Raw genomic sequence first — 14,705 nt, 5'->3', positions numbered from 1 at the left:
CGGTATCCATTGCGGCAGAAGCGAGGCCCCGCGAGAGGAGTAGCGGCCGTGCTTGGTCGCGCAGGCGCAGTGGAGAGGGGGGGAAACGAATCCGTTGGGGGAGGGCGGCAGTGGGCTTCCTGCGCTGTGGTGTTTTTTCTCCCCCTCAGGCGAATAGGGCCGTGAAGGGGAAGAGGGCGCCGCCGTCGCCGTGGTGCTGCTGCTGCTGCTGCTGCTGAAGCGGCGGCAGCCGGAGCAAGGCCTGCTCCCCGCTTTCCTCCCCGTGTGGCGCGGCTCTTAGGCCCGGGAGGACGGACTCCCCCCTCGCCCTCTCCCCCCCTCTCCGCCCTGTGCGGCGGCGGCGGTGGCGGCGGCGGGGAGGAGGAGCAGGTCGGGGGCGGAGGAAGCAGGTGAGTCGTTTGGGCCGTGGGGGGAGGAAACGGTGGGGGGCAGTTATTTCATCCTCATTTTTATATTTTGTAGGCCTGAGGTAACTCAGTTGGTAGAGCAGGAGACTCTTTATCTCGAGGGTTCGAGCCCCACATGGGGCAAAAGATTCCTGGTTGGTCCCTTCCAACTTTTCTGAAGGAGCAGCAGTAGTCATCCCCGCCCAGCCGTTATCTAGTCCACTTCGATTTACAGTGGTACCTTGGGTTACAGACGCTTCAGGTTACGTGATTTCGGGTTGCGCACAGCGCCGAACCCGGAAGTACCGGAACAGGTTACTTCCGGGTTTCGGTGCTCGCGCATGCGTATAACCGCTAAATCGTGCTTTGCACATGCGCAGAAGTGCCAAATCGCAACCCCGTGCGCGCACAGATGCGGCACTGCAGGTTGCGAACATGCTTCCCACATGGATCATGTTCGCAGCCCGAGGTTCCACTGTACAGTGGTACCTCGGGATGCGAACGGGATCCGTTCTGGAGCCCAGTTCGCATCCTGAACAGCCAATTTTACACATCCCGCCTTGGGGAGGCGGCAGGCAGCGTTTGAAATTCCCCAGGCGCATTTTGCACCTTGCGACCAAGTGAAGATGCCTGTGGGTGCCAGGATCGCGCCTGGCGTCTTCCCCCGTCTGCAGGTGTGGGGTGCCTGGGGAATCCTTGGATCTTGACTGTTTTCACACACTTAGCAACACATCCTGTAAGAATACTTCCTTCCAGTAGCACCTTAAAGACCAATCTGAAGTGTATCTGAAGAAGTGTGCATGCACACGAAAGCTCATACCAAGAACTAACTTAGTTGGTCTTTAAGGTGCTACTGGAAGGATTTTTTTTTTGTTTTGACTATGGCAGACCAACACGGCTACCTATCTGTAACTGTAAGAATACTGTTTGACCTGCACAATGAATTTCAGGAACCAAAAAGTCATATGGAAAATTACGACTTTCTGGCCTCCAAGTGACAACTAGGCTTCCAATTTTGGCGACTGTAACCCTGGCTTAAGGAGTCATTTGGCATCCAGTCTAAATATCTGATTTCCTAACACTGGTGGCAAAGCACCAATATAGGATCTTGCTGTGAGTTGACAAGGAAATAGCAGCCAAGTGAGGTGACAAATAATGCCGACTCCTCTTCAACATGAGGACAGGGGCTATTTTGACCTTGAATAAGCCCACAGGACAAGTGGTGAAGATGGAAGCAAAAGACAAGAGTGGGAAAGAAGTCTTGGGTGTTAATTGAGAAGCAGATGACTGCTGTGACTGACTCTGACTGCTGTGAAAATTGCAGCATATATGGGTGTTTGCATGAAACTAATAACCAGCTGAAGTTCTAGCAATGGAAAAAGGAGGGACAAGATTGAAAATCAGTTTCAATACTATTGTACGTTAAAGTACATTAAGAAATCTTTTGTTGCCATAAGTGTAGTATGAGATAGTATAGGGAGTGGTCTGTGCAGGCTACAGTGGTTATGAAAGCACTTATGTTCTGAACATTTCATCCAGAATGCCACAAGTTGTTGAGAGATGAGATAGAAACCCCTAAAATAAATTAAATAACTTCTCTAAAGTCCTAACACCATGAATGTGCAGAGTTTATTCACTGCAAACAATTTTTTGAAAAGTTCAATTGTGCTCTAGAATTTGGCACCCTGCATCACATGGTGCTTAGTGATGGGTATATGTTTGTTTTTGCAAATATATTGGGTGGGAATTAAGATAAACTTGTACTCTGAATCTGGTGATGGGCAGGCAGGTAAAAAACTGTGTGGAAAACTGAATGCCGAAGTAGATCTTTGAACCCAGAGGCATGGGTTCCTTTGCCTCCTTGAACCCAAGAAACCTGCTGGATTCAAGGGGTTTTTCTGTGTAGCATTGCATCTCTGACAGTGGCCAGCTAGGCCACAGAATATGAAGGAAACAGTTTTCCTCATTTAAATTTGCACTCTGTAATCTGTTTTCATAGATTTATGGCACAGCATTATTTAGAAGAGGGTTAGAATAGCAGGGGTGTGGAACCTCTGGCCTGTGGGCCAGTCTTGTCCCACCATTCTCCTTCCACCACACACCAAGGGCCTACTTTGACAGGCAGGTGAGACTGCCCACCTATCAGTCACTTTGACAGGCAGGTGAGACTGCCCACCTGTCGGGTGGTGGTCATGCCCTCTTGTGAAAGTTGCCCCACTGGGGTGTGGGGAGGTAAAAATCTGGCACTCTGGGCCAAAAGATTCCACACTCCAAAATAAAGGTAAAGGTAAAGGTACCCCTGCCCATACGGGCCAGTCTTGACAGACTCTAGGGTTGTGCGCCCATCTCACTTAAGAGGCCGGGGGCCAGCGCTGTCCGAAGACACTTCCGGGTCACGTGGCCAGCGTGACAAGCTGCATCTGGCGAGCCAGCGCAGCACACGGAACGCCGTTTACCTTCCCGCTGGTAAGCGGTCCCTATTTATCTACTTGCACCCGGAGGTGCTTTCGAACTGCTAGGTTGGCAGGCGCTGGGACTGAGCGACGGGAGCGCACCCCGCCGCGGGGATTCGAACCGCCGACCTTTCGATCGGCAAGCCCTAGGCGCTGAGGCTTTAACCCACAGCGCCACCCGCGTCCCCCACACTCCAAAATACATACCATCAAAATACATACCATCAATTTCAGCATTGAGTTCGCTGGAACACATTAGCAGGACATTGATGGATCTAAACCAAATGAACTTGAAAGGAAGCCCCACTGTTTTCAGTGGGACTTTTTTCTGAGTATGCATATTTGGGAAAACACGTGATGCTGTTTTTATGAAAAGGTTTATCTACCACTATTCCACCATAGCTATAGTGGCATTCATCTCCTCTGAGTAAAGATATATTGCTAGGACTACTAAATCAGTTCTGACATATTTTCAAGTCGGCGTACACAGAACTGTAACATTAGTTTTGTGGTAAAATAGTATTTATTTTTAGCTTTGTAGACTAAGCAGTGGTACAAAGTTAAATGTAATGTTTGCTCGTTACCCTCTGATTTCCTTGTTTTTGAATGCCCATATTCAAAGGAGGATAGCAGGGATTCCATGCCTTTTAGCATTTATATAGAAAATGAAATTTTGTCAGATATATAAAGTTTTTTATTTTGGTGTGGGAAGCTGAAATTCCCTGCTTTCTTTTGATCTGATCCCTTTATCAGAAAGATTTAGAACTGTGCAGCACAAGACAGTGCATGTTTACTTGAAATCAAGTCTCACTGTGTTAAGTGAGGTTTACTCCAGGTAAGTGTATGGAACTGCAGTTTTGTGTATGCTTACTCAGAAGTCCCACTTAGTTCAGTGAGACTTACTTCTCGGTAAGTACGTAAAATTGCAGTCTTAAGTCATTTGACTCTATCCAGAGAGTGCTATATTCAGTTGGTGCATGTTCTACGATACACCAACTCCCTTTCTTAAGTTGCTGCTATTCTACCATCCAATTTGACTAAAAGAACCCATACTCAGTCCTACTGAAATTTGGATATAAAGTTAACAATGCTTCTTTTTATAAGAAGTTGCTGTGGATCAGAGTTCTGACTTTGGTAACAAGCAAATACAAATGGTTTGCCCCAATATTTAGGCTGTAATAATAATAAGGAAAACTCCTTATTACCATGCATCTTGCTGGCAGTCTTTTATTTCAATAGTTACTCTTAAAACATCCATAGAAAACCACAAACAGGATACAGAAGAGTTGCAAAAGGTTAGGTTTTTTTAAAAGTACCCTTCACATTCATATTATCTGAACTGCCCTGAGATGTTATGAGGAAGGGTGGCATACAGATCTAATAAATATTATGAATGTAATTAAAATTGCAGTAAAATGTAACTGCAGTGTGAGGGAATTAGCTGTTTTGTATTTATTAGCCCACAGTTGAAGCATGTGAGGTTGATCCTGTGTTTGTCCTATCAATGAGTAGAAACTCTGAGTAGAAGCTAGTATGAAAAATAGTAACTGTGTTCCTAGGAACTCTGGAGGTTTCTTGGTGAGAAGTTCAGTATTAGTGCATAAATTGCCTGAAATACAGTTCACCCACCACCAATGCCAATTTTCCTTGATAACATATATGTTGGCATTTCTAGGGGTGCCTTGTGTGAACTGGCAATGCACCCCAAAATGTGCTCCCTAGAACTGTTTGCACATGAAGGGAATTCTCACAAGAAAATTGGTGCATGAAGTGTTCCACTAGGGTAGGAAGTGTGAAAATACCATTCTCTAGGCCAGTGAATGTGAGACTGTTGCATTTTTCATAGAAAAGGAAGTAAGTGTTATCACATGGTGAGCCCACGAGGTGGTGGAAATAGAAAAGAGTCTATTTGGTTGCTGAAATTCTTAGAAATTTGATTCTGATACCACAGATGGCATTGTGAAAGCAAAGGGGGGGAAATTATGGGTGGGGAAAAATTGGTTTCTTTCCCAAAATTAAATTTCCCCCCGAAAGAGTAACTGGAATTTTTGGGGAATAGTGATAAACCCGTCATTTGCATTTTTTTCCCTTTTGGAATATGTAGTATGAAGATTTTCATAAAAGATCTTTGAAACTGGTGGAGGGCAGGTATTGTTATTGTTTGCTATTATGATATGTATTTTTGTGTTTTTATATTTTATGCTGCCCTTCAGTTTTTGGATGAAGGGTGGTATAGAAATTTAATAACTAACGAACACCACCACCAGACAATCTGCATAAAGCATCAGAGAATTATAATTCCTGTGTATACTGAAAACATACACAAAATTCAAATCTGAGGTACATTCTGCACCTATAAGATTCTGCTGCCTTTATGATAGGAGTATATAGGACCTTCATTACTTGTGAATTGTCTTCAAGCTCCTGGCCCCATGCATTACATGCAATTCTCATGTAAGAGGTGCTTTCTGAACATATATATGCTACACAGTTTATGTTTTATGTTTGCCTATTATGGTTCACCCTCCCCCCAATAATTCTGGGAATTGTACTTTCGTTAGAGTGTTGAGAAAATTTAGATCTATAACTGCCTTCAAAGACTAGCACCACAATCCAGTTAGGATGCATGCAAAAAACACTACATGTACTCTTCATGTCTGCACAGGCAGTTTTGTAATTAGTTATGGTGATTAAATGCCTAGTTTTGTGAAACAGTCTTTGGATATGATGAAAGGGAGATAAGGAAAAAATGCAGTTGAAAATAATCTGATATCGTCTCTAGCAATTGTTTAAATAAGTATGTCAGCAATATTTTTTAAAATAAAGGTAAAGGGACCCCTGACCACTAGGTCCAGTCGTGGCCGACTCTGGGGTTGCGGCGCTCATCTCGCTTTATTGGCCGAGGGAGCCAAGGGAGCCGGCATACAGCTTCCAGGTCATGTGGCCAGCATGACTAATAGACAGGCACATTTTAAGTAATCAGTATGTGAGATATACTTGCTAGTTCTGTGTTTTATATGTGTGTAACCCTAAAGGGTGATATGCAGCAGTGTCTGTCTTGTCAGTGGAAAGGACACAATGGTCGAATGGATTCGCCAGCCCCCATGTGCCCCCTAGATTTGTTCCAGAGTGTTAGGAGTTTCCCCTGAGCATATTAAGATGGGAAGGGGTGCTGAAAAGGGAGGAAAGGAAGGAGAATTTCTGTTGTGCAAGTGGAAGTCCACTTGTAGAACATGGAACAGCGTCCAGTCGGAATCAATTTTATCCAGTCATAGTTTGAACTTGTATTCAGAATTGAACTAACTAGTATACAGCGCTGTGGTAGCTATTGTTAAAACAATAGTAAAACAAGAAACATAATATTATTTTTGGCAGCCAACAAATTTCAGGTCTCTAGATCAAAGGAATTTTTAAAACGGGTATACTTGCTTAAGAATCCCATATGTTTGGTTTTTTTTAAATAACCATATACTGATAGTAATTAAAGCTTACTTGTACTTTTACAGCCAGAACAATATTGATGGCCCTTCTCTTGCTTGCTTGTCACCTTAGGAGTAACCATGAACATATGCACAAGTACAAAAATATCTGCAGGAAAAATTATAAGGGTGTATAGTCCTCTCCCCGCAGCCTGCCAGCCTCATAACATTGAATGTTGGCTGAGTGAGGGGGAAATAGAATTGATTGCTGATACAGTGAGACAGATTACCGTAATTTTCGCTCCATAACACGCACTTTTTTGCTCCTAGAAAGTAAGGGAAAATGCCTGTGCGTGTTATGGGGTGAATGCACTGGACCGGAGCCATGGCTGCCGTCAGTTAAGCGAAGCGGGAGCCGCTTGCAAGGCTTCTGTCTCGCTTTGCACGGCTCTAGCTTTGCCTGCTTTACAGCCAGGAGGAGGGGCTCTCTGAAAGTAAGCAAAGCGAGAGCCGCTTACACGCTCTACGAGGCTCTCGCTTTGCTTGCTTTAAAGCGACCTACGGAGGAGCCGGGGAGGAGGGAGGGAAGGAGAGGCATGGCAGCAAAGCGGGCAGCAGCCACTTACACGGGAGGAGGGATAGACGGGAGCCATAGCGAGCCGGAAGGAGGCAGGCAATTCAAAGCCAGCAGGCGCTTTTAAAAGTGTTGCTTAGCCAGCAACAGCTGCTGCAGCCGCAGCTAGCAAAGGTCTGCGCGCTCTCTAAATGGAGCAATGAGGCTGCGCGCCGGGGACAGGAGGGCATGGGATGAGGGAGAGGGGGAATACGCGTCCCCAGCGTCTCAGCTGATCCGCTGGCTCCTTCAGTGCCGGAGACAGGAGGGCACGGGATGAGGGAGAGGGGAAAATGCATGTCTCCCAGCGTCTCCCCTGATCCGCTGGCTGCTTGAGCGCGCTGGGGACAGGAGGGCACGGGATGAGGGAGAGGGGGAAATGCATGTCTCCCAGCGTCTCCCCTGATTCGCTGGCTGCTTGAGCGCGCTGGGGACAGGAGGGCACGGGATGAGGGAGAGGGGGAAATTACGCAGAATAGACTGGATAGGTTTGAGCACATGAGCAGGACTTGGATTGCAGGGGATTCGCCATTAGCTGTGTAAAGCAGCAAAGAGGGAGAGAAGAGAAGGAGCAAAGCGGGAGAGGAGAGGAGCTGCTTACACTGCTGTAAGCGGCTGCTGTCCGGTTGGCTCCTTTAAAGCAACAGTGCTCTTTCCGTCCCTCCTCCCCGCTCATCTCGTGGAAAAGCTCCTTCGCCACACACCCCACGCGAGCTCCTTCTCCCCTTAAACCCCTCGCCTGCATTATTAGAAGCATCCTTATTCACACACCCCACACGTGTTCCTTCTCCCCTTAAACCCCTCGCCTGCATTATTAGCAGCATCCTTCTCCACACACCCCACGCGTGCTCCTTGTCCCTTGAGTGCTTTCCCTTCCCTCCCCACTTAAAACGTGGTTACAAAGCATGGATCCTCAGGATTTTTGAATTGGGCTACCCCAAACTCACCATCAGATCACATGTCTGTGGCCACAGCATGAAGCACAAAAATCATACATCCACTGTTTCGTTTAGAATTTTTTTTCTTGCTTTCCTCCTCTAAAAACTACATGCGTGTTATGGTCTGGTGCGTGTAATAGAGCGAAAAATACGGTATATTATTTACTTATCTATACAGTCATACGTTGGGTTACAGACACTTCAGGTTGCGTTTTTTTGGGTTACGGACCGCCGAAACCCAGAAGTACCAGAACAGGTTACTTCCGGGTTTCGGCGCATGCGCAAAAGTGCTGAATCACGCTTTGCGCATGTGCAGAAGCGCTGAATCGCAACCTGTGCATGTGCAGACACGGGTTGCGAATGCTGCGGGTTGTGAACGTGCATCCTGCACGGATCACGTTCGCAACCCAAGTGTCCACTGTATCTACAAACACACACACACACTGCAGGAAAAATTGTAAGGGTCTTCTCCCCCCAGCCTGCCAGCCTCATAACATTGAATGTTGGCTGAGTGAGGGTGAAATAGAATTGATTGTTGATACAGTAAGACAGATTATATTATTTACATATCTACATCTACAAACACACACTTTTTGATTGGGTAGAAAGAACCATATTATTGTATATGTAGGTCACTTTCTGGTCCACACTGAAAAGCTATTCTTAAATGTCCCCAGAGATGAAAGAGGGGTGCGGGTGTCCACATAAATCATTGAACAATCCAAATAATTTAATGTAGGTGGTCATCTGTGTGTCCACCCAAAATCCAAAGGTGAAAAATGGAGGGGGAAACCCTGCCGACATCCACTGCACCATTTGGTTGCAGGGCCCCAGGGTAGAAAAATATTTCTCCAGATAGTTGGAAAATGAAGTAGTGTTGATTCATGAAATGATCTTTCTATTTTCATCTTGTTGAAAATGGTATATTTAAACTGTAACTTCTCTTCCCAAGTGTATGGCATGGGCTGATAAAGAGTTGTAGTCTTTCAACATCAGGAGAGCCCCAGGTTCCCCATCCATATTATAAGTTGCCCTGATAATTTGTTGAAGATTGGGATATAAATAAAATAAGCAGCCTATTGAAGTTGTGATGGAACAAGCTTATTTTTTAAAAAAAGATAAGTGCCACTATTTTAGGATTATTGAAATTCCTGCATTGCAGGTGGTTGAGCTAGGTGACCCTAAGGTTCCCTTCCAAATCTACAATTCTGTGACGGCAAACAAATTGTTTTGGAAGGAGCTCCAAACCTTGTAGGAATTTGTGAGACTTGACTGGATGATGTCCAGAATCCTGTGTTGAATGATGGTGATGGTATTTTCAGACCACAGAGACCACTGAAATTGAGTACATATTGCTGAGTATATATCATGAGTACATCATGATATAGGAAAGCAAACTGTGCTTTCATTTACAAATGAATTATTTCATAAATTGCATAGCAACTTAAGGAGCATATAGTCAGGTTAGATAACAGGAGAGGTTACAATACAAATTTAAAATCAATATTGTGTATTATTTTTTTAAGATGACTAGAATGCCTTCATTTCCCCCCTGAAAAATCTTAAGGCAAATGTATATTCTGGAAAATACCTGGAACCTACCCTGTTGTTCTAAAATGAGATCCTCTACTATACATTACAAGTGAGGGATAGACAGTGTGATGCGCTCCAGATGTTGGACTACAACCAGTGCTATTTTTCTAGATAAAGAGGTGCCAAAACTCACCATAGACACCTCCCTTGCTCTTTTATAATGGCAATGGCACCCACCTGAGAGGTGCCAGAGCAATGTTCCGGTGAGTTCCAGCTGACAAAAAGCCCTGACCATAACTCCCATCAGCCTCAGCTAGCATAGGTAATAGATGATGGGCGTTATAGCCAAACAACATTGGGAGGGGGCCACATTTGCTATCTTGCTATAGATTCCAGTGTTAGAAAATGGGATAGGAATGCTAGGAGCCATGTAGCTCCTGGAACCTAGGTTGCAGGTGCCAAAATAAAATGTCACGGCACTCCCCCCCCCCTCCACACCAGGCAGCCCTGCGGCAATAAAAATAAAAATTACTGCTGGGTGGATTTTTCGTGAATCGGGGTCTGCAGGGTCTTTTGCTACTGCTCTACCCTGACAAACATCTTGCTCACTCAGTAGCTCTGCAGCAGCAATTCATTCATTCGTTGGCTGCTGGGTGAGTCAGGGGGGTGGGGTTGTCAGTACGCCTTTGAGCCGATGCCAGCGACTGGGCTTGATATCTGGATCTGCCCCGACTGGGCTAGGTGAACTGGAGCACTTCCAGAGACCTTTCACTCCTGGAAAGCAGGTCTAAGTGCACTGGACCCACAACTGTGAGTTGTGAGCACCAAACTCAGCAGAGTATGAACAGCACAGAAGAAAGCTGTGAAGCATAACTTCTTTTATTTTCTAATAGCTATTGCAAACTAAAACTAAAGAGCTACTGGCTTGCATGAGTGTTACAGCTCTCACTCAGCCATCTAATTTCTACAGGGATAACACTCAGACTCCACACAGAGTCAGGCAGGAGCGGAAGAAGCGAAGAGCAGTTTCCGTCCCCTCCTTTCTGAAAACATCAGGAGATTCTTGCAATGGGAGGGGGTGAAAATATCCACAGGGGTCTCTGGTCTGCCTGATTCACCTAGCAGTGTGAATTCACCCAGTGAATCAGGGTCTGGAGGGTAGCGTGGCAGCAAAAGATGCTGCTGCTTTACTCCGCCAAACAGCTGATTCACCTGGTGGTGGCAGCAGCAAAATACAAAGACGTGTCTTTTGCTGCCATGCTACCCTGCAGACCCCCTGAATCAGCCGGCCAGGCAGGTGGAGATGCTAGTTGCCAAAAGTGGCTCCTGGATATTTCCATCAAGTCGCAAAAGGCCGGTTGCCAGTCGCAAAATGTGACTAGCATCCGCTAATTTCAAACTCTGATAGATTCTGTATGTATAGGGTTTAAATGACTGCCTATCAAAATAAATACAGTGGACCCTCCGGGTACGAATTAAATTTGTTCGGGTGGTCTGTCCGCAACCTGAAAAGTCCATAGGCAGAGGCGCCGCTTCAGCGCACATGCGTGAAGCGCGCAGAGTGCTTGTGCGCATGTGTGCTCGGTGAAACCTGGAAGTATACACTTTGCCGCGTTCGTATCGTAATGAAAGTTACATATTCAGAGCGGTATGTAACTAGAGGGTCCACTGTAAATGGTCTGGTTAACATGACATACTGAGTTGAACCTTGGCTTAGCAAAATTGCATGAATGGTCTATGCTTTCAGTTGCTTTACTCCTCCCCAGTCCTTTTTTGCTACTGTAGCCAGGTAAGCCAAGATTTGAATGTACAGTGGTACCTCTAGTTGCGGACTTAATCTGTTTCGGGGTGCACTTTGCACCCCAAAAAGTCCGCAACTGGAGTGCCTCTTCCGCGCATGTGTGCGGCACGATCGAGTGCTTCTGCGCCTGCGTGAAGTGCACAGATCACTTCTGCACATGCACATGTGGCGAACCCGGAAGTAAACACTTCTGGGGTTGCCGCCTTCGTAAGCTGAAAGTCCGTAACGAGAGCAGAACTACCACTGTAGTATGTTGTCTGAACCAGGACCAGTGATTAATCTGTCTTCTCACTACTCACATTCTGTAAACAAGGTTGCTTCTGTTTCACTGGTTGGAGAAGGCATTTGAAGGGAGATGGTAGAGCGGGGTAGCAAGAGACAGTTGCGGGAGGCAAACACAGCCATTGACTTGTGAGAGACGAATACATATTTGCTGTGCTGATACTGGTATAGCATGATATCCAACAACAGGTTCACCGATAGCGATGCCTTTCGTATAATACTACATTCACCTGCAATTACCGTATTTTTCGCTCTATAAGATGCACTAGAGCACAAGACGCACCTAGTTTTTGGAGGAGGAAAAGAAGAAGAAAATATTTTGAATCTCAGAAGCCAGAACAGCAAGAGGGATCGCTACGCAGTGAAAGCAGCAATCCCTCTTGCTGTTCTGGCTTCTGGGATAGCTGTGCAGCCTGCATTCGCTCCATAAGATGCACACACATTTCCCCTTACTTTTTAGGAGGGAAAAAGTGAGTCTTATAGAGCAAAAAATACGGTACTTCCCACACAAATATTGTGTGCACAGAGGACAAGCTTCATTCACAGTAGATGCCCCTTACCTCAGTGAGAAAATTGCCATCTTGGGCCTGAAATGTTGGTGTTCATTTCATCTTCCCTCCTGACAAAGGGATTGTTCCAGTTTATTGTTAAGTATTCCTTATGCTATTCACTTAATGAGTTCTCATTTTGAAAACAGTTGCTCCTTTGCCATCCTGCTCCCTGAGCTGCAATTTCCCCATCAGTGGAACAGATGTGTTGGTTACATGCTGGATTTGCAATTTCAGTTATTAAGATTATAAAATGAAAGCCTTTTCCCTGGAAAAACCAGTCCTATAAATTAGCATGCACCAGAACCTACCTTTAATAGTGAGAAAATATGCAAACTTTTGATGTGATTATCATACTTGGAAAAAGATAAGTGCCACTTGGCTTGAATTACACAGATCAAGAACGCAGTTCATCTTACAAATGGGTCTAAATTGCATTAGTATCACAGTTGGCTGCTAAATAGGGCTTATTGGATACATTTGAGCACAAGTAGGTTCCATGTTATTTTTGGCTGGGATCTGACATCTGTCCCAATGCTTACCCCCTGAACTCTTGCTGGTAATGGATCGTGTAGCTCAAAGGAGAAGCAGCCCATCTTATCTCTGAAAGAAGCCACCCAGAACAGTGGATTACATTACGAACATTGGTATTGATTTGTTTGCTATTGTTTACAGATTCAAAAAAACTACTGTGACACAAAGACTGATCTAGGCACGTTGGTATCTGATGCCAGCAATACTTTTGGTTGCTGCTACAGATATAATTATTGTTTAGGAAAGGAAAAAAAGTCTAGCTTTATAAGTCTGTTTTAGGTGCCACTTAGACTTGATATTATTTGAGATGATAGTGAATGAAGGATAAAGAAGCCAAAACATAGCATAAACATGGGCCTTGGTCATAACTAGTATGAAATAAAAATCATAATAATTCATCTTGAACACAATCCAGTATTTGTTGCTTTGATTTCTGCAGAAACTCCTGAAGATTATTTTTTCTATGAGTTCAGTTGCAATAGATCAGCTTGAGAATTTTACAGTGTTGCTTTTTTTTTTGGTTGAAGTAGTACAAAATGTCAAAAATTAGAAGGAAGGTCACAGTGGAAAATACCAAGACCATATCTGATAGCACATCCAGAAGACCCAGTGTATTTGAAAGACTTGGACCCAGCACTGGAAGTACTGCAGAGGTGAGTTGAAAAGTATTATTTGTATTCAATGTAGCCCCTCCTCTCGTAGAGCAGACATGTTTGGGAATAGTGTTTCACTTCCCTTAGTTGTGGGAGTTTATGAAGGCTTTTTTATTGCAGTCGGATGCCTTGTGGACTATTATGCTGGGGGCATTAGAGCATGGCACATCCAGAGACGAGGCTGGGTGGAATGGACAGAGAGCCATGTTCCGAAGTAACATTGTTGGCTTTCTAAATATTGTTCAGGGAGATGGGAAGGAGCGTTGGGCCCACATGCTCATTTCTCTATGTGTCAACTATGGTGCTGCTGCCCTGATTAAACTACCGTATTTTTCGCCCTATAGGGCGCACCCAGTTTTGGGGAGAGCTTCCTGAAGCCTGGAGAGCGAGAGGGGTCGGTGTGCACCGACCCCTCTTGCTCTCCAGGCTTCAGCGAAAGCCTGCATTTGCCCCATAGGACACACACACATTTCCCCTTCATTTTTGGAGGGGAAAAAGTGCGTCCTATAGGGCGAAAAATATGGTAACTTACAGATCCTCGTTGCATCCAAAATGGGCACTGTGGGTTTAATGTTAGGATCAGGGTCTTAAACCAGAATCTACCCCATTTGCAACACTGAAGCTGCCATGTGATGAGAGAGCATGGCCATGTGGAGCTGATGCTTTCCCCAGCTTAATAAATTACGATTTACTAAGCAAGGAATGCTAAATCCAAATTGGCTTGCACTCTCTTATGATATTTCTTGGGGAGAATCTGTGGATAACTTTTGATTTCATGATATGGTATCCATGTGTGGAATAGAGAATACATTTCCCCCAAGCGAGATTGGCTACAGGCTTGTTAAGGTAGTGGTGGTGTTGTCTTTCCCTGTTTAGTGCAGCTTGGCTTCATGGCTGCAACCATTTAGACATTCCTCTTCTGCAGGTTCCCTTGATGTAATGCACATTGTTTATTCCTGTGGCCTATAGTCTGAATTATGCAGGGAGTTAACGGTTGAAAGAACCCTTCTGTGGGATGTGGCGAGACGGCAATTTGTTCTCAGTGCCATTTCTCAGATCTGTTGAGTGCTATAATTATTGAGGACCATTTATTTCTTTTTGCTTTTTTGTTCAAAATGTACCCATACCCTGTAGGATGTGATGTGTGCATGGATGAATTGTACTTGCTTCTTTTAAAGTAGATGATTGGTCATCAGAAAAAAGACACACACACACACACACGAGAAAGTGTTTACATGCACACTTCACATCTGAGGTAGTACACATTAAATTTATGAGTCACCTACAGTGGTGCCTCGCAAGACGCAAAGAATCCGTTCCGCGATTCTCTTCGTCTAGCGGTTTTTTCATCTTGCGAAGCGGATTAGCGCTATTAGCGGTTTAGCGGCTTAGCGGCTATTAAAGGCTTAGCGGCTTAGCTGCTAAAAGGCTATTAGCGGCTTAGAAAAAGGGGGGGAGCGGGGGGGAAATCGCAAGACTAGCAAGACGTTTCGTCTTGCGAAGCAAGCCCATAGGGAAAATCGTCTTGCAAAGCAACTCAGAAAC

The 14,705-nt window shown here is 45.1% G+C and overlaps 1 protein-coding gene across 5 annotated transcripts in view; it reads left to right on the top strand.

Moving 5' to 3' along the window:
• The first annotated feature begins 68 nt into the window (after positions 1-68).
• The window catches only part of ZC3H13 (zinc finger CCCH-type containing 13), a 49,897-nt gene continuing 35,260 nt past the window's right edge, over positions 69-14,705 (top strand). For 2 of the 5 annotated variants that reach the window (XM_077926490.1, XM_077926488.1), the window contains exons 1-2: positions 69-389; positions 13,035-13,160. In XM_077926490.1, the coding sequence (XP_077782616.1) occupies positions 13,044-13,160 (117 nt within the window). In that variant the 5' untranslated portion in view covers positions 69-389; positions 13,035-13,043. Of the gene's footprint in view, positions 390-13,034; positions 13,161-14,705 lie in introns of those variants that run through there. The other 3 variants (XM_077926489.1, XM_077926493.1, XM_077926491.1) reach the window with 3 other exon arrangements.

The sequence above is a fragment of the Podarcis muralis genome, chromosome 3 (genome assembly GCF_964188315.1).
Source record: "Podarcis muralis chromosome 3, rPodMur119.hap1.1, whole genome shotgun sequence".
NCBI classification, from domain to species: domain Eukaryota; kingdom Metazoa; phylum Chordata; class Lepidosauria; order Squamata; family Lacertidae; genus Podarcis; species Podarcis muralis.
The sequence above is the reverse complement of the archived record's forward strand: the minus strand, read 5'-3'. Positions and strand labels throughout refer to the sequence as shown.